Consider the following 19,487-nt stretch of genomic DNA (forward strand, 5'->3'; position numbering starts at 1 on the left):
AGGCAGCACTAGCGCAAGAGCCACTTGCGGAGAACATCACGTTTTTACCATTAGGGACCACAAGAGCTTCAACAATAGCTGTGAACAAATATAGCAACCAAATGAGCAGCAACAAAGCAAATCACAGGCGTCTTCCTAAACAGAAGGCTGAGCTGTGCTTCCGGCACACATGAATTTTACCTCTGTTCTTACAGAGGTAATGTGGCTTTAGCCAAGCGGCATTTTATCCCCCGTTTCAAATTGCAGCTGTGTTGAACCGGCATCAGCAGATCCGGGAGTTGGCTTAGCCATTCCAAGTTACCCGGAGAATGACACAGCCATGTATATTTCTTGACGACCAGCTCACTTCGCATCCCCTTTAAAAAATCTATTTGTCCATAAATCTCCCGAGAGTCCCTGTATTTTGCCTCTCATCCTTTCTGAAGAGGGTTCACTGTTTTACTGCTCCAGGCATTTAAACAAACACCATCCAGCAGTGGCTTAGCCAACCTCTTATTCTGTTTATAAGAAAAATCGGGATGCACAGCATTAAAATGAGGACCTGCCCGGCCTATCAAGGTCTAGACTGAGCCCGAGGAGACGGTTTGGAGGAGATGCCTGTGTGGGGTCACAAGTTGGGTCAGGAGTTGCTGTCCCACTGCCTGCGCTGACTAGGAGCAACGCAGCAACTCGCTGAAAGACAGCAGCGTCGCGTGCTTCCCCTGCCTGGGCCCCCGTGCTGGCTCCATTTGCTCCTTAGCAAGGCGATTCAGAGGGTCTGTTCACCGCAGTGCACTTACTCCTTGTTTTTTTTTTTTTTTCCCCCCCCTCCAGAAATGGTTCAAGCAACGCCTGGCAGAGTGGAGGAAGTCTGAAGGGCTGCCCTCAGAGAGTGGGTCCGTCAGGGACTAGAGGATGCTGCTCCTGTCCCCGTACCTGCCGCAAATGATGGCAAAACTCTTTGGAGTGGGTTTCCCCTGTTGCAATAGGTTTTGTGGTACAAAACGAATACCCTGCTATTTAATATAACTTTTATTTAAAGTGTACATAATCAGGAAAAAGGAAAAAAAAAAAGATTATATATAGATACATGTATGTATACAGCTTTCAATGGCTGCATAACCTGTCAAGCAATTCACATCATTAGCAGTGGCTGCACAGAGCCAGGCAATCTCATGCCTATGTCCTGGCCTCGCAGAAAAGCTACCATGAAAGGTCCAGATATAGGGGTGTGTGTGGGTGTGGATGTGTGTGGGGGTGTGTGTGTGTCTTTTCCTTATGATCCCCAGATACAAGGTATGTGGGTTAGCTTTAACATCCAGAGCACAGGACACCTGGAAAACCAGAAGTGATGTATGTTAGTGTGATCTTGGTTAGTTCTAGATGCAAATGGTAACTCTAAGATATTGGCAAACCAAGTGGCTACATCGTAACCAGATCGAGCCAAGACCCTTCTCACATCTCTCAAATGTCACCAAAGGGAAAGAACTGGTCTTTTTTTTTTTTTTTTTCCTGGTGCATTAATAAAATGCAAAGTTTTTCTGGCTGAGAGGAGCCGTGTCATTTCCTCGCCTGCGCTCCGTGTCCCAGCAGTGGGGGACATACACCTCTGGAAGGGCAGCGCTTCTCCAAGGTGGCCTCAGCAGGTGCCGCAATGACGTGGGCGGGGGACCGCACCAGCCTCTTTCTGGCCGCCTACAAGCCGTGACAATGCAGCCATGCTGGAGCTCTCGTGCAAGGCCCAAACTGCGCCTGCTCTTTGAACAGGCCAGTGCATGGGCAAAAAAAAGCACCGTTCCTCAATGACCTTACCTTGTTCCAAAAAAAAAAAATCTTCTGCTTAGTGGCTTAGCGGAGCAATTAGTGGATCCTCTGATTAATCCGCTTCTAGTGTGTGGTCAGCTGCCTCGATTCCTTGGGCAGAAGAATCAGATTAACACAGGGAAGATTAAGATGCGTTGACTGGCACCAAAACTGCCATGTGCTTGGGAGACTCCTTATTTTTGCTTGTCCTTCTCCTTCAGTGGTACTTTCACTTAAGCATTTTGACCTTTATTGGAAAGCGTCTCTCTCGCCTCAGTATCGCCAGCCCAGCAACAGCGGTTGGGTTGCCAGTGCAAAACACACCAAACCTATAGGAAACATGGAAATGGTCTCTGCTGTACCGTGTCCCACGCTGGAGGCACACATAGCCTGCGCTGTCCCCCAGCAATCCGGCTGCCAAACTGACTTACCCTCAAATCTGACTGGGGCTCAGAGTTTGTTTTGCAGAGTCTGACACCAATACCCATTTTCTTCTTAGCCTTTGCAACATGCCTCCTCCCTTATGCTGAAGGGAACTCTGCTTTTTTGGGTTGGACTCCAAAAACGCCAATGCAAAGCTCAACTCTTCTGCCCCACATCACACAACCGCATTATCTGAACTGCACAGGCTCAATCAGCTTGCAAAATTTGTATTGAAGAGGCATGCAAAGTAAAACGCTTGGTCTGCCCATTCCCTGCGCCTTCAAGAAAAGGGGGCCCAAAATCCACACTGACTTCCACGTTCATTCCCCACCCACCACCACCATTTTCAAACTCTTAACTAAAGCTTTGCACCTTGTCAAGTCCAGCCCTGGATCTTAATTTTGCAGCTTTGTGTGTCTCTATTGCTGTTGCAAGCACAAAACTGCATGTCACTAATAAGGCCTCTAAACTTTAGCAAACATGTTGAAACCGCAGACCAGGAGTTGTGTTGCATTAACCACCTGTGCCCTGTAGGCTTTGGTTTGTCACATTCCTGTATGTGAAAGAACAGGTCCTGTGCTGCCTTCCCTCAGTAGCACCATTATTTCACTATTTCTTCGACTATTAAAAATGAAACAAGAAGAGCAGTAAACCCCAAACACAACTGCTCCCTGGGAGAGAGGCTTCCCACGTTAGGCCAAATTCTGCTCTTTTCCTCTGGTGACTATTTTGCTTTTAAGGAAGGACTGTTTTATTTAACCAGCCAGATAAGCCCAGTAAAAGGGCGCTGCTTGCAAGAAAGTGCTGCCCCTGAGCTGTGCTCCAGGTTTTTCAGCCACAGCCACAGCCCAGCCTGGAGGGGCAACGGGGGCAGCCAGCACAAGCAGCAGGACGCATTTCTGCAGGAGCTCAGTGCTTAACGGGCTGCGCCAGTTCTTGGAGCCGAGCGGAGCAAGTCGCCTTCTTAGCAGCCTCCTTCACCGTGAACGCCTCGGGGTTGAACTGAGCCAAGTCCATAGGAGGCCTGGGGGAGCGAGGACAGAGCAGGTCAGGTCGGACCGCGGCGGGGCCAGCTCTCGAAGCCGCTTGCCAGTCGTCACACCTCTGCCCAAGCCCTGCCTTTCTGCTGGCAGTGGAGGACAACAGCGGTCATGCCTGCTTCACTGTCACCAGGACACTGTGGGGCGGCCGCCCTGCTGATGTTGCCCCAGCTGCTGCAGCCAGGCGTGCCTTCGCCCTCTGGGAAGGATCCTATCCATATCTCCTACCCAAGGGGAGGCCAGCTGCCCCACACTGGGCAATACGGATGTGCTGCACTGCGCCGCGTGTCAGCCAGCCACTTTTTTAAACTGCAGTTATTATACCCCAACCAGTCATTCCCAGTACCTCTCCTGCTTCTCTTCTGATGTCTCCTGCCACCTCAAAAATTCTTTTCAAACCACAATCCATGTAGCATTAACACATCCAGCCATACAAAACCCATGCGTTTTGGCAGCAGAAGGGCAGTGGTTTAATGACGCTGGCCAAACCCAACTGAGTAAGGTGCTGGGGCCTGCACAAAACGGGCTGAGAGCAGAGCATCTCCCCGTCACAGGGAGGCAGCGCCTACCTTTTGCGAGGTTGGGCCAGTTCCACGAGCCTTGGTGTAGCCACTGCAAGCGTCGCTGCCTTTGTCACTGGCCACTCAGCATCCCTCAGGGGCTTATAGTCGGGAAGCAACCTTTTTGCCTTGGCCAACTCTAGGGTCCGAGGACTTGCGATTGCCTGCTGAGCTGCCTTGGACACCTGCGGAGGAATGAGGAGAGAGTCCTCATGGGTGTCCCTGGCATCCAGGGGTGACAAATATGCAGCTCAGTGACTGCACAGCGATGGGACATGATCCCGGCCATGGCTGGGTCCGGCACCAGATGAGCTGTGGAAGGGGAAACCACTGTCTGGCCAGTCTCACAGCCCACCTTCCAGGCTCTGCTTGCTCATAGTCCTCGGCCAACTTGTCCACCAGCACACCCGGCCTGGACATCCCAACTAGACACTCGTCCACTTCTCCCCATCCCCATATTTGCAGGTGCTGCCCTGTAGCGATCTGTCCCGACCCGCATCTCGCCCTGCTGAGATACGAGGCAAAGGGCTGCCGTTCTCCTGCTGGGAGCCAGGTCAGGCCCTAGAGGGAGGATGAGGCCTGGTTTCCAGCCCAGGGAGCAGCTGTATCAGCCTCATGGACACCACATCTGAGGCTGCTGGGTGGAGCTCCGGAGGCCCCGTGCCTCCAGCCCAGCCGCCAGGCTCTTGATGCCCTCCCACTGCCTGACGTCCCTGCCACACACAGCCTCCAGCCACGCTGCCTTACCGGCCAGATGGCACATTCAGGGGATCCCAGGTCATAGTAGCAGGTCTCCTTCTTGAGCCGGGGCTCTGCGAGATGCTGTAACCGCGAGGACGGTCTGGCCAAGGCTGCAGCGCTTGTAACCTGCGTCTCCACCTACACAGGTTCAGGGTGGCCATGGAGGGACGTGCACACTTGTGGCAGCACCAGCCCTTTGGGAAGGCTCTGTCACCCCAGCCAAACGGCCGTGGCATCCCAGGTTGGCATAACAGGGACATGCTCCCACCCCTAAGGCATGAACACTCAGCACACCTACAAGAGAGGGCACTCTTGTTTTCCCAACACCCATTGTTTTTTTTTCTTTCACCTCGACTATAGGGTAACTTGGGCCCTAATTGGATCTGTATGCCACGGCCAATATTACTGTTTTCTCCAGCTGTCGCCCGCTCACAGCCAGGAGAGAAAGGCTGGTAATGAGAGCCTGGAAAAGTGCAGAGAAAGATTTATTTTCTAGAGTAGAGAAATACTCTTCATAGCCTTACTCCTGGCTGAATCACAGAAGTTCCTTGCTAAGTAGAAACACTGAGATTTCAGGGGAAGGGTGCTGGTGCAGTTAACAGTATTCCTACAGCAAAAGGGACTGCTGCACCAGCATGGGACTCCTCACTCTCTTTTTCGCAGCATTACTGAATCTAAGGCCCACTCCAGCATGTCCTCCCATACCTCTCAGCTTAGAGACTGAAGCCAGAAAACTTGGCCTTTGCCATGGAAATGAGTGTAATCTGAGATTGCCCCAAGCCCTCCCCGCCCCAGCCAAAGCGATGGCCTGCCTCAGAGGAGCAAGTTTGGAAATACCTCTCTAAATTAGGCTTCTGGTAAACCAGTGGTAAAAATATATACATATATATATATATATATATATTGCTTGCAGGCTCATGCCCCATCCGTACACAGCTTGGAGCACGGCTGTCCAGCTCCAGACCTGGCTCTGTTCCCTACATGGGCTGTTCCCACCAGCTCTCTCCACTTTCCCAGACTGCTTTATCAGGGGATGCATCCCAGGCCCCTCCCTTGGCTCGCCTGCTATTCTGGGCTGCTCCAGCCTGTCTGTTCTCTATCTCTCACCAGGGAGCTTTTGCAAGAACGGCAGCATCTCGCTCCAAAAAAGCAGTTGCTCTTGGTATTGCAAACCCCAAGAGAACCGGTCAGCTTTTCCCCTCCATGGCACACATCCAGCACATTTGGCGGGCAGGATACAGGGTGCAAAAGCTCAGGCCGTTGCACCACATCGCCTCACCTCTCTGGCTGGCAGGAACGCAGGGTGCAGCGCCTTGGGCTGGGCAAGTTGCAGGACGCGAGGGGAAGCTTCACAGCTCAGTGCACCTGGTGACACAGGCCACTCAGGGGACTGGCGGGGTCTGGAAGCAGAGAGCCATGGTGTGGTCACGCATAGCTGGTGCCCCCACTGGTTATGCCAGGCTGCAGCTGGGGTGTTCGAGCCCCACGTTTGCACAAAGGGAGATGGACACAGGGGACCGGCAGCATTGTCTCATGCTCGCTCCCAGCTCACAACACGCTCATCCCACCAGAGTCCCAGGCTTTTCATCCCAGCAGGGTCCCTGCTCTGTATTTTGCATTTTGTGCTCTGTTATACCCATCCCCTGCTTCTGTGCTTACTACTTTTAAGTTGCTCTGACGCTGCAAGTGCCGAGGGCTTACCTATAGCACCCTACAGGCCTTCTGGCCTCTCACCTTTGCTGCAGGTAAGCTGCCTGGTGTTTTTTAGGCTCAGATAACTTCAGTAGCCGATCAGAAGGCAAGCCAAAATCCACTAGCGGGGGACGCTCCCAGATCTCTGATTCCCGGCCACAGCTGTACAAGAAGAGGGGTCTTGGGGAAACAGCACAGAGGAGTTAGTGCAGCCAACAGACAGTGAATGTGATCCTGGTGGATGGCATTCAAAGGCAGGTTAAATATCTGTGCTTGTTGCATGGACCACAGTTGGCAACAGCACGCATGGAAAAGCCATGAACAAATGCGCATTTACACTTGGGATTACCTGACTTGAAAGGTAATTGCTTGTTTCCATATGCAAAGTGCTTTTTTAAGCACCCTCCAGTACAATGTTTTCAAAGTCTAGGCCATTCCCTGGGCCATTTCAAGAAGGCGCTTTGGCACGCAAAACTGGCAGCGTCTCCGCTGTTCATCTCCACAAGCTGCCAATTTAGAAACCTCTTTGTCGCGATGGCTTGACAGCACCTTGCACCTTTGCAACTCCTTTCACCCCAGGATCTCCCCAGGCTTGCCCAGTGCCCGCTCAGCCGGCTTTCCGTTGGCCACAGCTGGTGCACACGCCCACCATCACCAGGGAAGAGGCGAGCAGAAGGACGGGAAGGGCTCTCAGAGGGACACCACCAGTCAGGGCAGAGGCTCCAAGGAGGATGGGGACCCCCGAAGTGAGGACGGTAGCACAGGAGGGAAACGTGCCTGCATGCATATCTGGACATCCCTCCAGCTAGAGGAAAGCCAGGAGTGCGACATGGGTTCGTCCCCATTTTCACTGCTAGGGCTTCTTACAGACTAGCAGCTGTTGTCCTGTCTCCAAAAGAGCTTCATTCCCTCCAACAGAGCCACAGATGAGTAGCTTCAAGCAATACAGCACCACCCCGCCCCCCCAGCCCCACTGAGTTTTACGATTTTTGCATTATTTTTCACTCCTATTTCCAAACATGGACCCCTTTGACCAGCTCTTCACCAACAACCCACAGGTTCCCTCCAGTGGCGGTGGGATGCTACAAGATTTTTCTGTTCAGAGCGCTTCCTGTCCTTTATCCTCAAAGTTTAGGTCTTGCTCCAAGAAGATGCAGAGGATCGCTAACAGTGGCCATGGGCCTGGTTGGGCTGCATCAGCCCCACTACGGACAGGGAACACTGTAGGGACAGACAGTCTCTCTATACACACAGGGATGACACATACATGTTTCCATCAGGGCATGCGTGCCTACATGTGATGTCTCTTTTTCCGAGAAGATGGAAAGCTGCTTTTTGGAGGATTTTGGCCAGGAGAGGGTTTGGATAGCAGCAAAGGAAAATACTCTCATGTGCTTGGAGACTGAGATCAAAGCTGTCGCCGGGGGCAGCTGACCCAATCTCTAACCAGAGCAGCAATCAGGACTGCAGTCCCAGAAGCCCTTCCCGCAGCCACGAATAGCCCCTGCCGGAGGCTATGAGGAAATAAAAGGGCATCAAAACTGAACCCTCCCCAATTCTTTCTCTTTTTGGAAGCACTTTCTCCCCTGCTGCACACAGCTCCTGCTCCAAGCATCGGCACAGCCTAGAAGGTCTCAGCAGTGAGGAGCTCCCTGTGGGGTGGCTGTGGCAGGGCCCGAGGTGGCACACGGCTCCATTCGCTTCTCCCCTTCCCCCAGGAGCCAGCACATCTCCGCACCCCCACCCCGTCTCTCTATTGAGCACCATCCGAACAACCTCTTTCACCAGGATGTGCTCCCACACCACTGACCTGCGCTGGGGCTTGCCATCAAAATTGCGCTTGGGCTTGGCCAGGGCCACTGTTCTTGGGGACGGCCGAGCAGTCATGGCGCCCCGTGAGAGGGTCCAGATGGTCTGTTGGTTTCCCCACATTAGCCTAGCGAGAACAGAGCGTGAAACATGCTTTTTGAAATGTGCATGAATGTGAAGTGTGCTTGCTGGGGCTGGCCTCCCTCCCTGCCTAGGATGGGACACACTCCTGGTCCCTAAGGCTCCCCGCAGCTTCAAGTGCCACAGCCATCCCCCGAGCACATGCCACCTCTGGCACTGAGTTTCCTACCACTATGTGGGCAGTTGCTGTCAACTTTAAAAGAAAAGGACCTTCAGGTGATGAATCTGGTTTTACAGTTCCCAGGGCATGTGCAGAAAGGGTCATTTCATTACATCTTGAAGTCCCTGGGGGCGGGTTCATGGTTGCATTTTACTTGCCTCACCAGTACCATCTAGCTATACCGCAGGTATGATGGTAAAAATAATAATAAGGTTATGGTCGGGTTGTGCCATGGAAAGTGGGTGACGTTTTGCAGCCACATTTGTGCTAACTCCCCCACCCTCAGAATGAATTTGGAGTTATCCATCCCCCTACCAAGAGAGGGAGACAGCATGAACCTCTGCCATGGTAGGAGAGAGCACCAGGGCAATCAGGATAGGGGACAGCGGGGTGGCGGGTTTGTAGAGCCTTTCTCAAGCACAGCAACATCCAACTGGACAGCAGAGGAGACATCAAGAGGCTGGTGCCTGTGCTTGATCCCATACCACCAAGGGCGATCCTGTTTCTAAAGTGGGGTTGTGTCCTCCAGTGTACACTGGCCTGCAGCTCCAGCAGGGTCTAGTCCGCTCGCACCACGGCACCATCCTGCCCTGCAGCATCCGAGACACCAGACCAAGGCAGCAAAGACAAAAACCGGGCCAAACACCGTTTTTGGATTGAAAATATGAAAGAGTAAACTGAACAGAGACCCTTGCATCTCAAACGTCTCAGTTTGGTGCTTTTGGAGCCACTTCTGCTCTTGAGAGCAGGGCCATAGGAGGACAAAGGTCTCAGTCCACGCTGGCCAAGATCCCATCTGCCCTCAGCCAGGCTGTCCATGTGCCTCCTTACCTGGGATCATTTGCACAAAACACTTTCTTGGGTCTTGCAAGTTCTTGGAGCCGGCAAAAACTGCAGTAAAGGACAAAGGTACCATTCAATTGTTAGACCAACAAAGCATAAAGCAATTACTGCTGTACTTAGAGCCCTAAGCCTCTCGAACCCCCGTGCCATTGCCTTCATCCTTCACGAGCATGCTTTTAAGGGATCTCGCTCCAAGTAACTGTCCATCCTTTTAACCTCCTGGTGAACTCACCAGCTTAGGGACTTTCGTGCTATCTTTTGGTATGCGGAGATATGAATTTGCAATTCTGCCCCTGCTGCAGAGTCCCTTTGGGACATGGCAGGGGGCGGCGGGGAAACACTTTTCTGGTTAATAACATGCCATGCAACCACAGCAGATGGGGGATGGACAATTTCCCAGCCCACACAACCCCAGGCGAACAGAAACACCCACTGTCATCACCCATGTGTTTACTAAAAGGGCACCATGGAAACAGCACTGTTGTCACAGGGCTTTAGGAGCACAGGTGAAGATGTATTCCTTAAAGGGCTTAAACTTCACAATTTAATTTACTGTTTTATTTCAGTCCATTTAGCACCCAGGAGATCTTAGATGCTGTATGCTATGTGCTGCAGGAATATACCTGGCCTGTGTCCCTGGAGCATGCATTATGCAGCACTGAAGACGTTTATACTGAATATTCAGATCCAGATCAGAAGTCACTGTCCGGTCCTGCTGATCCAGTGTCTCAGGTCTGAAACCCCAGAGGCTGGGAAGTGCTTGTGCTTTGTGATCCTGAGCACAAAAGAGAAGGATGAGCAGGCACTGCTGCCACGAATGCATTGCAGAGTGTCCTGGTGCAACCGCCCACCAGGGCCGCAGGCACCTGCCCTCGGTGACATGGAGAGCAACCATGCAACACAGGTGGTCATGGCTGTCCATACCATCAAAAAGACCACAGAGGGTGAAAGCCTAGGACATCGCTCCCCTGCTTAATGTCACCTGGCAAGAGGGCAGCGTAGCCCTAGCGAGGAGCAAAGACACCAGTGTAAAGAGATGTCTGTGCTTTGGGAGCGACCTCGCGCTTTGTCTGAAGGGACTGAAACTTCCAGCGAGACACTGAGCCCTGGTAAACACTTGCTGGAGAGCTCAGCACTAGCGAGGATCCTCGAATGCCCTTGCCACGTGCTCCCCCACGAGTGGCACGCTGGTTAGTCTCCCCATCATACCTAACTGCTGCTCATGACACCACAAACTCAGCTCCCCAGCATCGCAGGGGGAACTGCCCTTGGGACATTGGCCCCCTGATGCCAGTTCAAGACAGGACATGCTCAGGAAGGCAGCAGTCCTTTTGGGAGCCAAAATCCGGTTTCAGCTGTTAATTCCCCAGTGGCTCTCCAGAGTCTTTTCCCCATGAAGTCACAAAGGGTTGAAGGACACGCACATCCCCAGCCTAACTGCGTCACAGAGCTGGCAGACCCCGCCGCCCTCTCTGCAGACAGGTTCATCACTCTTTCTGCACAGGCAGGTTGGTCGCTCGGCACAGATCCACTATGCAGCCACATCCAAATGGACTGCAAAGGGTGCGTGCATCTCTGTTGTCTCTCAGCTCTGCTTGGACACTGCCTTGTGAAGCTTGTGTCATGCTCCAATGAAGAGATGAGTCACAGGTAGGTCCAGATCACGTCCCTCAAATCACTTGACAATCGTTAATCTCAATTGTTTTTCCAATTACCAACAAATAAAAAAAGATGACTTTGTACTCTTTTATCAAAGCAAGAGCCATGGCTAGACAGGCCTCCTCAGGCAGGATGTTTCTTCAGCAGGTCTGCAACTTGAAGGAGTTAAGCAAATCCACTTACAAGGGAAGAGGATGAAACCGCTTTGGGAGAGCATTTGCATTCTGGTCCCACTTGTCCTTTCCAGCAGGGAAAATAAGGCCTTGCTGAATGCTAGACTGCTGCAGCCAGACACGGACGTATCCCCCTTAGCTGCCTGAGGTCACAAAAACTCATCGCTTAAGAGGCTCTAACTCCTTTTGACATGACCTTCTAAAGCAAAAGGTCACAGCTCCAGTTTTGAAGGGGCAAGACAGTCAGACCTTGTTTGCAATGAGAAGCAGGGGGGAAAGGCAAAACCAGGCATTATTTCCTCTATGTGCTTATTACAGTGGATCCAATACCCTGAGCTGCTGCTCGGCATAAATCCCCAACCAAGCTCTCCCCAAGAGACCTAGGGCATGGTCCAGACCCTAGGCAGGAGGCTGGGGCTGGCAGGGTTTCTTACCTGCCACTCAAATATGCAAGACGAGTGGCAAGAAACTGCAAAGACGAGAAGAGGAGGTGAATTTTAAAGGCTTGGCAATGTCTGCAGCCTGGGCTGCCCATTCTTCAGCATGCAGTATTTGCAAGGCAGGAGGAGTTTATGCATCTCCTTAGAATACAATTGCTCAGCAGAGATTTGTACGTTTTTCCGCCGGTTGGTATCCCTGATACTTTCCCAGTGAAGCTGCACAGCGATGTGCTCGCACATGACGTGCTCCACTCCTCTCTGGTAACTGCTCCTGACCGCAGGCTTCTGGCAGTTCCCAGGACTGCAAGACAGCATCAGCACCACATCCCCTCCCCAACATCACCTTCCTGGGACGTGCACCAACACCACTGGTAACCTGCAGGCTTCCACTTGGCTCAGTCTAAGAACCTATTATTTCCTTTTACCACTACTTCAAAGGGAGCTTTGAAAGCCTCAGAGGAGTAGCGGCTGTATTCAATTGGACTCTGTAAAGTATCAAAGGAGTCATCACGTTTTAAGACACAGGAAAACAGGACAAACTTGAGATATGGCAATACAGGCAGTGGAGAGAAACGACATCAGGTGTGATTACGGGTAGCCACACGCCCCGATAGTGATAACAGCCAAGCAATGCGCAGACGTGCATTTGTCTGGAGAACGCTCCAAACTATCACTTCTATGTACCTTTGAGCACTCCTTCATGCATTTTGAGCCCCAATTCCACTGAGGTATGCGTGCCAGGCAGTGGACTAGCCTAAAGGGCCAGGGGAGCCCCACCATGCAGGGGGAGCCCCTCCAAAGTCCCCTAAGGTGTTTGTGGTGCCCTCCTGCCCCGGCTTCTCATCAGCTTCCCGCTCTCTTGGACCAACCTCAGAAGATGGAGCCTTATCGGCAGCGGAGGATTTGCAGGGATTCAGTGTTGATGGGTGAGCTGAGCATTCATCCCTTATAGAAGAGTGAAAAGGCCTGATCTTAAAGGTAACTGCCCAAGGAGGCCCCTCAGGCCATGTAAGGGGGGTTGATATATCACCCCTTGTTCAGGTAAATGAAGCATAGATCAGTGGTTAGCATAAAATTTCTGCTTTATTCATCTGTCCCGAAGGACAAAGCTACAAAACCCTTGTACAATAAATGCAATTAAAAAACACTCATGTGCCCTATACAGCATTGACTAGATCCTGAAACACATCGCTCCCTGGCAGCTTGCCTTCTTCATCTGCCACAATAACAGAAATCATTTTCAAAACCGATGGATTTTCACCTGCTTATTTTCCTCCAGCACAACCTGGACTAAACCAAAATAAGCCGCTAAAACTGATGAAGGAATCCCTCCACCTTTGGTGCCAAATTTAACTTAAATGCTTTAAGTCTCTACCTGAAATTACACTGTTTTGGGTTTTTTTTCCTGTAGGCAAAGAAATATTTAGTGTCTTATTACTTTCATTTCCTTGTTCTCATCCACTAAATAAGCAGTAAACCAAAGTTTCAGAAGCAGCTCATGATTTCGAGTACCAAACTTCAGACACACTAACTAGCCCAACTTCCAGACATTTCCAATCTGCCACTCCCTGAAAGATGGCATCCTGTACAGCTACACCAACAATAATTTGTCACTGTCGAAAATACCAGTCTCAGCACTTTACATTTCTGACACTGCCAAGAAGCTGGGTCTCATTTTTAACAGGACAATACTGCTAACAGGGTTCTGTAAAACCTTCTTTAAAATAAAAAGTAAATATATTTCAATTATAGGCTAAGACACTAAGCCATGTTAAATTCACTGGATGCAACTTGTTCCATTGAGGTCACTTCTTGATTACCACCTGGCAAGAAGCCATTTAGGCCTGTTTACCCCACACATCTCCTTAACTCTGTTGTCTGAGTGTCTCATTTCCCCCTACAAATATTCTAAAAAATATACGGCTTTTCAAAGATATTTTAAAATCACTGCATAAAATAGATTTTAACAATTCAACATCATTTTCACAGGAACTCCACAACTACACAGAAGAAAAAAAAATATCTGCACATTTCAGTTGCCATGTGGCAAGCTGACCATACACTAACACCGCATCTCCCACAGCTGCAAATGTCATGTTGTAGGAAAAGAGTTGTCACTGCGTTTCCAAAACCAGCTGTGTTATCAGCTCCTTTGCATCCTTCATGCTGGAGGAGATCTCAGAGCCATCCTCTGCCACATGGGTACCAATCAAGAACATCTTCCTCTTGTCCCCAATATCAGACAGCGCCAGAGCATCATGGATATCTGTGATGCAGTATGCACCTTCAAGGTCCTGATATACAAAAACAAAACAAGCTGTTAGCTGCAAAAGACAGCGGCACCATTCCTGCTTTGAGCTACTGCCGTCGTCCAGGGAGCTGAAGAGTTTCAAAAGCTCAGGGAGCACCAACTCGTGCCTTCTACAAGATCAAGTTCCCAAGCTCCTCAATGCTTTGAAAAAAAAAAAAATTAACTTTTACCTAACTTCTTCTCAAAGAAATAAATGTAGAGTCCTACTTCCAGTCATTGCAGTGTTTCCAAATAACAATGTAAGACTAGCTGTACAAAGCAGATGAAGGTCTTGCTGGCCCAAGACCCTGTTTCTGACAGCAGAAGCCCAGTAAAGAGTTACAAGAACAGTGCAAATATAGCAATTCTTCCCCCGGTACCTTCTCAGCCACCAGCATTTCTGGCCCAGGCATCTAGCAGATCAGAAGTAGCATTTGTGCTCGATGAGGCCAAAGCCCACAGTTGTATTCAAGAGAAACACAAAGGACTGCTGAAGTTACACACCTAAGTCATGAGAAATTGAGGAGGTAACGACGCAGAGCGAACCAAGCGCACAGCCCGCATATAAGAAGAGCCGGGCTTAAAAACCCTAGGCAGTTCTGTCATCTCATCATACCCCAGGCACAATCCTACTCCAAGGATAGCCAGCAGTCACTAACACTGTCACAAATACCTTCAGAGAAAACACAACCTTGTGATGAAAGAAAGACTGCAGTTTCTCTTCTCTCATGCCTCAGCAGCAGCTTTAGGACAACTGTGCTTCACTACGTGGCTGCTGCTAGGTAAAGTGATACTTGTGGACAGACATTCAGAACACAACCCTGACTCCAGGTCTAGCTGTGGTCTCCCTTACAGCTCTCCGATCTCGCAGCTCTACAACAGTTTTGACCATTATTTCCACCCACAGCTCATATCGCACTGCCTATGAGCACAGGGCCTGCATCTTACGGATGCAGAATAGTTTCTCTTGCGGTCAGCAGGTGCCCTGGAAAGCCCCTTCGGCTCCACAGCTACAGGGCCTCCTTAAAGGCCTTGAGTCTCCTTTGAAAGGCCTTGCTGTTGTTTTCAGAGCAGCTGCCAGCCCAAGCTGGAGGAACTCTTACCTGCTTGTTGGCCAGAATCACCACCGGCAGGGTGGAGTCATTCTGGATCAGTTGATGAAGCAGCTGTTTTGCCACAGGCAGTCGGGCATGATCAGCTGAATCCACGACGTAGACGAGCAGCAGCACTTTGGGCAAGTACATCCTCCAGTAGGAACGCAGAGACTCGCTACCCCCGACTGGAAGAGAAGACAGCAGCACAGCATTCACCAAGTGATCAAAGCAGCACTGCTCCTAGAGGTGCAGACAGCAGGCCCTGGGCTGAAAACCCAAGGCACTTAGGTTACTATATGTGAGACTGGAAATAGCTTTATTTTCCCCAAACAAGTCCCCTACAAACACATGCGGACATTCAGAAACAATTTTTTTTTTTTTACTCTTTCAATTTTAGGCTCTTATTTTGAGAGGATTCTGGGCACGGTTTCTTTACTGTTGGTTTTTGCCTCATTGGTTCTTGCTCTAGAGCTAGAAAAGAAAGGAGATTAGAAAGAAGTTCAGCATACAGAAAGACCACGTGAGCATGTCCCCACACAATCCAGCTCATCTTAAGACAAAGCAGGCCTACAATTTCCAAGAGAGAAATTTAGTTCTAGGGTGAGCTGGGGGCCTCAGATTTGGACGACACTAGGGACTCATTCAAAACTCCCACAGCTCTCACACTGTCCGTAACCAAAGGTGCTTAAAGAAGAGATAAAAATCAAGTCCTAGCAGACTCTCTGAATAAGCCTGAAGGGATGGAAGAAATCTTTGCACAGGATACATTTCTACCTGACCTCTTCTCTGCTGCATATGAAGGAAAGCTAACCACCTTCAGAAACAGGGCGGGTAACAACTTTGCGGTGAAGCCATACACAGCAACTTGCCAGAGATTGTTGTTCCCCTCTGGGAACAACAAAGAGTTTCGCAGCTGTTGAACGTAATAGGGAGCAGGAATAGCTTAAAATATTATAAGCGTCCTTCGGATGTGTTTTCAGCTGCCCAAGTCCACTCCCTTCCTTCTATACACCGAAGGTTTTGGGGAACAAGGTACATCGTACATTGCTCAAGAGTACTGTGGTGCTCAAAAGTCACGGACGAGTCACCCAAACACAGCAAGTTTTCAAAGCAATACATTCAGGGTTCCCTATAATTGTTTCCTGCCTTTTCAAAGAGCTCTTACGAGCCAGCCTATCTTTTACTGCCCTTGCTGAATTCAGTGCATTTGTTGTGTTTCAGAGCATCTTTGCTTTCACTTAAATCAAAAGGTTTTGCTAGTTTCAAGAACACAGAAATGGAAGCAACGTTTCCCTGCCTCTTTTTTAAGAGCCTCGGCATATTTGCAGGCAGAACTGCAGTCTGCCCCGGGGAAGGAGCCATGGCTGACATGTCACACTTGGGACGGGCGCTCCTGATGCTGCACTCTGATGTTTTGGAGGCTCACCACCATTCCCTTTCTTCAGTACATTCATGCATAGCATAACCCAGGGGTCAGCAACCTCAGAGAGAGCATTTTCTTTCCCAAACCAGGAGGGACTCGGCCAAAGCCAGGAGCTCCTGGCCCTCGCAGAGGCAAGACACCACCCTACTTATAGCTATATAATGGTACAAAGAAGAAAGGACAGTCTTCTACCTGCCCAGGTCAGCCCAATGAAAACCCTGATCAGCCTGCTGATCATATTGTGCCACGTGATCACAGCGTAGGCTGATAACCTGCCTGGACTAGGCAATGGTACGGACCAGATAAGTAACCAGATTAGAGAGCCACGCACGGATTTACCTGGCTGAAATTGGCCTGAGACATTTCATTCACGCGGGTCAGTCCACAGCCATCACAGCTCAGTCACTACCAACCCAGACCGGAGACGGAAGGAAGAATCAGAAACAACAGGTCCTACTATGGGTCGCACAGAGCCGGGCCCAGACAATCCCCAGGCAGGAACAGAGAAACCCTGGTGGGTTTCTCTGGGCTCAGCTAGGCAGAGGACCTCCATTTCCAGCAAAGCCAGTGGGAGACAGCGGTGCCAAATACCTACTAGGAGAGGGGCACAGGCTGCAAGCATCTCTGGAGAGATGGTTTCCCTAAGAAGCTACAGAGGCTCCTTACGATGCTGGAACAGGGAATGACGCACTCCAACTTGGAGGCCTCATCTTCACATCCCAAAGTCTCACCCCCACGTGCCTGGAAATAGTATAACCACTTTAGGCCTGCTGACAGAGGTAGTAAGGTGTCCCTGGACTAGCTGCCAAGCAAGCCAGTCAAGCACTTGTACCCAACAGCACTAAACTGACAGGAAGCAGCAGGCAGCTTCTGCCGCTGCAGAAGCCAGACACTGATGAGGCGGGGATGTCAGCCTTCTGGTGCCAGAGACTGACTTGACTCCACGGTCCCTATCTGCCTAACCCTCCCCAGGGGTTAGCCTGCCCCTAGAATGGCTAGTCCCAAAAAGCATCCCAAGACATGCTCTCTGCAGGCCCAGGCAACACCCAAAAATCAGCACTAAGGACGACACAGAAAGATGAGTGAAAACCTAAAGACATTGATAGGCCACTGAAGACTAGAAAACAAAACCTATGAGGCTTTTGAACAAAAAGCACGTGGAGGGAAAAAAAAAAAAAAAAAAAAGGATCTTTCTGCTCTGCTCTTTCAGCTTGTTATTTGCTTCTCTTCCACTCCTGGCTTTTGTCAGATGTGAACACCAAGGAGAAGCTGTACCACACGCAGCGGACGTGGACCAGAACACAGGCCTTGCCAGGGACGCCTCTGCTTTGGGCTGGTTTCACGCAACCGAGCCTGCGAACCTTCTCTCTCCGTCCGGGAGCAGCCTCACTGGATGACAGGCCTGCACGAACGCAGACCCTCCTCGATACCAATACGTCATCTCCTTCAAGAAGCGGGACGGGAAAGCTGAATCCCCAAGGCGATAACAGCCTTTGAACCATCCAGTGCAGGGCACAGGTGCCTAGGAAGATTTTTAAGTAGGAGCCCGACCCCTCGACGCAGCGTAACGGCTTTTCCTACGTTGCACGTTAAAAGGCGTTCACTCACTCTCCAGGAACTCCATCTGGGTCTCTCCGGCGTGGACGCAGACGGCGTTGAAGCCCTCCGTGGGGGCCGTGCCGCGCTTCACGCGGTCAGTGGCCAGCGAGTGCAGCACGCTGCTCTTCCCCGCCCCGTCCAGGCCGAGCACCAGTATCTGCCTGCTTCGCCCCCTGCCCTGAGAAATGAGAGCAAGCACGTTTACCGCACAAGGACTGCGGCAGCCGCCACGAGCCCAGGCGGCCGCTCACCGGGGCCCCGACGGCCGCCGCCGCCCGCCCGCCCGCCCGCCACCCCGCTACCTGCTCGGCGGCGGCCGGAGGGGGCGGCGGGGCCCGGCTCCGCACGCAGACCCACAGCGCCGCGGCCGCGCCGCCCGCCACGGCCAGCGCCGCCCCCCACCGCGCCGCGGGCCGCAGGCCGGAGCCCATGGCCGCCCCCGGCAGCGGGCGGCGCGGCTCCGCCTCTACCCCCCTGCCGCCGGCGCACCCACGGCTCCGCGTACCGGCGCCGCCCACAGCCCTGCACACGCACACGCGGGAGCCCAGCTGCAGCCCAGGCGCCTCCCCTGTCCGCCGCCCTCAGCCAACCGCACCGGCCCCTGGCGGTTGTGACAGGCACAAGGAGCCAAAAAAGCTTCCGCCCACGACCTTGCCAATGGCTGTGCTGCCACCCGGAGGGAGCTCGCCCGGCTGCAGAGACGGGCAGAGAGGAACCTCATGAAGAGCAATAGCAGGAAGTGCAGAGTCCTGCACCTAGGGAGGAATGACCCCATGCAGCAGGACAGGCCGGGGGACTGACCTGCTGGAAGGCAGCTCTGCTCTGCGGAGAAGGAGCTGGGAGTCCTGGGCAGCAATGTGCCCTTGCGGCAAAGGCAGCCAACGGTATGCTGGGCTGCATCAGGAGGAGCGTTGCCAGTAGGGTGAGGGAGGTGATCCATGTCCTCTACTCAGCCCTGGTGAGGCCGCCCCTGGAGTGCTGTGTCCAGTTCGGGGCTCCCCAGTACAAGAGAGACATGGAGTTCCTGGAGAGAGTCCAGCGGAGGGCTACTAAGATGACGAAGGGACTGGAGCACCTCTCCTATGAGGAAAGGCTGAGAGAGCAGGGGCTGTTCAGTCTGGAGAAGAGAAGACTGAGGGGGGCATCTGATCAATGTGTGTAAGTATCTGATAGGAGGCTGTAAAGAGGACGGGGCCAGACTGTTTTCAGCGGTGCCCAGCAATAGGACGAGAGGCAACAGGCACAAACTGAAACACAGAAAATTATGTCTGAACGCAAGGAAAAATGTCTTTCCTGTGAGGGTGACCGAGGCCTGGAACAGGTTGCCCCAAGAGAGGTTGTGGAGCCTCTCTCCTTGGAGATATTCAGAAGCTGCCTGGACACTGTGCTGGGCAACACGTTCTAGGTGGCCCTGCTTGAGCAAGAGGGTTGGACCTCCAGAGGTCCCTTCCAACCTCAACCTTTCTGAGCAGAAGTATTTCCCAACTCAAGAACTTTCCCGTCTGACACTGCAAACTCCTAAGATTTCAGTAAAATAAAGAGCTATTTCACTCTTAGCTTTTAGCTATTAGATGCAGGCAGCCTTCCCCACACCTGTTACTGCTGCCCACGCCCCCTG

At 51.8% G+C, this 19,487-nt stretch overlaps 2 protein-coding genes across 5 annotated transcripts; both read right to left on the reverse strand.

Annotated features, from left to right (window-relative positions):
- Nucleotides 1-891: 891 nt before the first annotated feature.
- Nucleotides 892-13,354, reverse strand: SPMAP2L (sperm microtubule associated protein 2 like). Its single transcript, XM_068941005.1, has 10 exons — nucleotides 13,316-13,354; nucleotides 11,889-11,948; nucleotides 9,815-9,966; nucleotides 9,180-9,239; nucleotides 8,049-8,174; nucleotides 6,281-6,418; nucleotides 5,826-5,946; nucleotides 4,553-4,684; nucleotides 3,815-3,990; nucleotides 892-3,229 (listed from the first exon to the last, which is right to left on the reverse strand). The coding sequence occupies exons 1-10, from the start codon at nucleotides 13,352-13,354 to the stop codon at nucleotides 3,115-3,117; spliced, it is 1,119 nt and encodes a 372-aa protein (XP_068797106.1). The 3' UTR covers nucleotides 892-3,114.
- Nucleotides 12,528-19,015, reverse strand: ARL9 (ARF like GTPase 9). Of its 4 annotated transcripts, none has more exons than XM_068941102.1 (4): nucleotides 18,671-19,015; nucleotides 17,879-18,047; nucleotides 14,857-15,032; nucleotides 12,528-13,757 (listed from the first exon to the last, which is right to left on the reverse strand). In XM_068941102.1, exons 1-4 carry the CDS (start codon nucleotides 18,767-18,769, stop codon nucleotides 13,578-13,580), a joined length of 624 nt encoding a protein of 207 aa, XP_068797203.1. In that variant the 5' UTR covers nucleotides 18,770-19,015; the 3' UTR covers nucleotides 12,528-13,577. The 4 variants fall into 4 exon arrangements, with proteins under 4 accessions (XP_068797203.1, XP_068797204.1, XP_068797205.1 ...); XM_068941103.1 differs by lacking the exon at nucleotides 18,671-19,015 and adding an exon at nucleotides 18,359-18,397; XM_068941104.1 differs by lacking the exon at nucleotides 18,671-19,015 and adding an exon at nucleotides 18,272-18,331.
- Between the last annotated feature and the right edge of the window lie 472 nt (nucleotides 19,016-19,487).

Source organism: Struthio camelus, chromosome 4 (genome assembly GCF_040807025.1).
Source record: "Struthio camelus isolate bStrCam1 chromosome 4, bStrCam1.hap1, whole genome shotgun sequence".
NCBI lineage: Eukaryota > Metazoa > Chordata > Aves > Struthioniformes > Struthionidae > Struthio > Struthio camelus.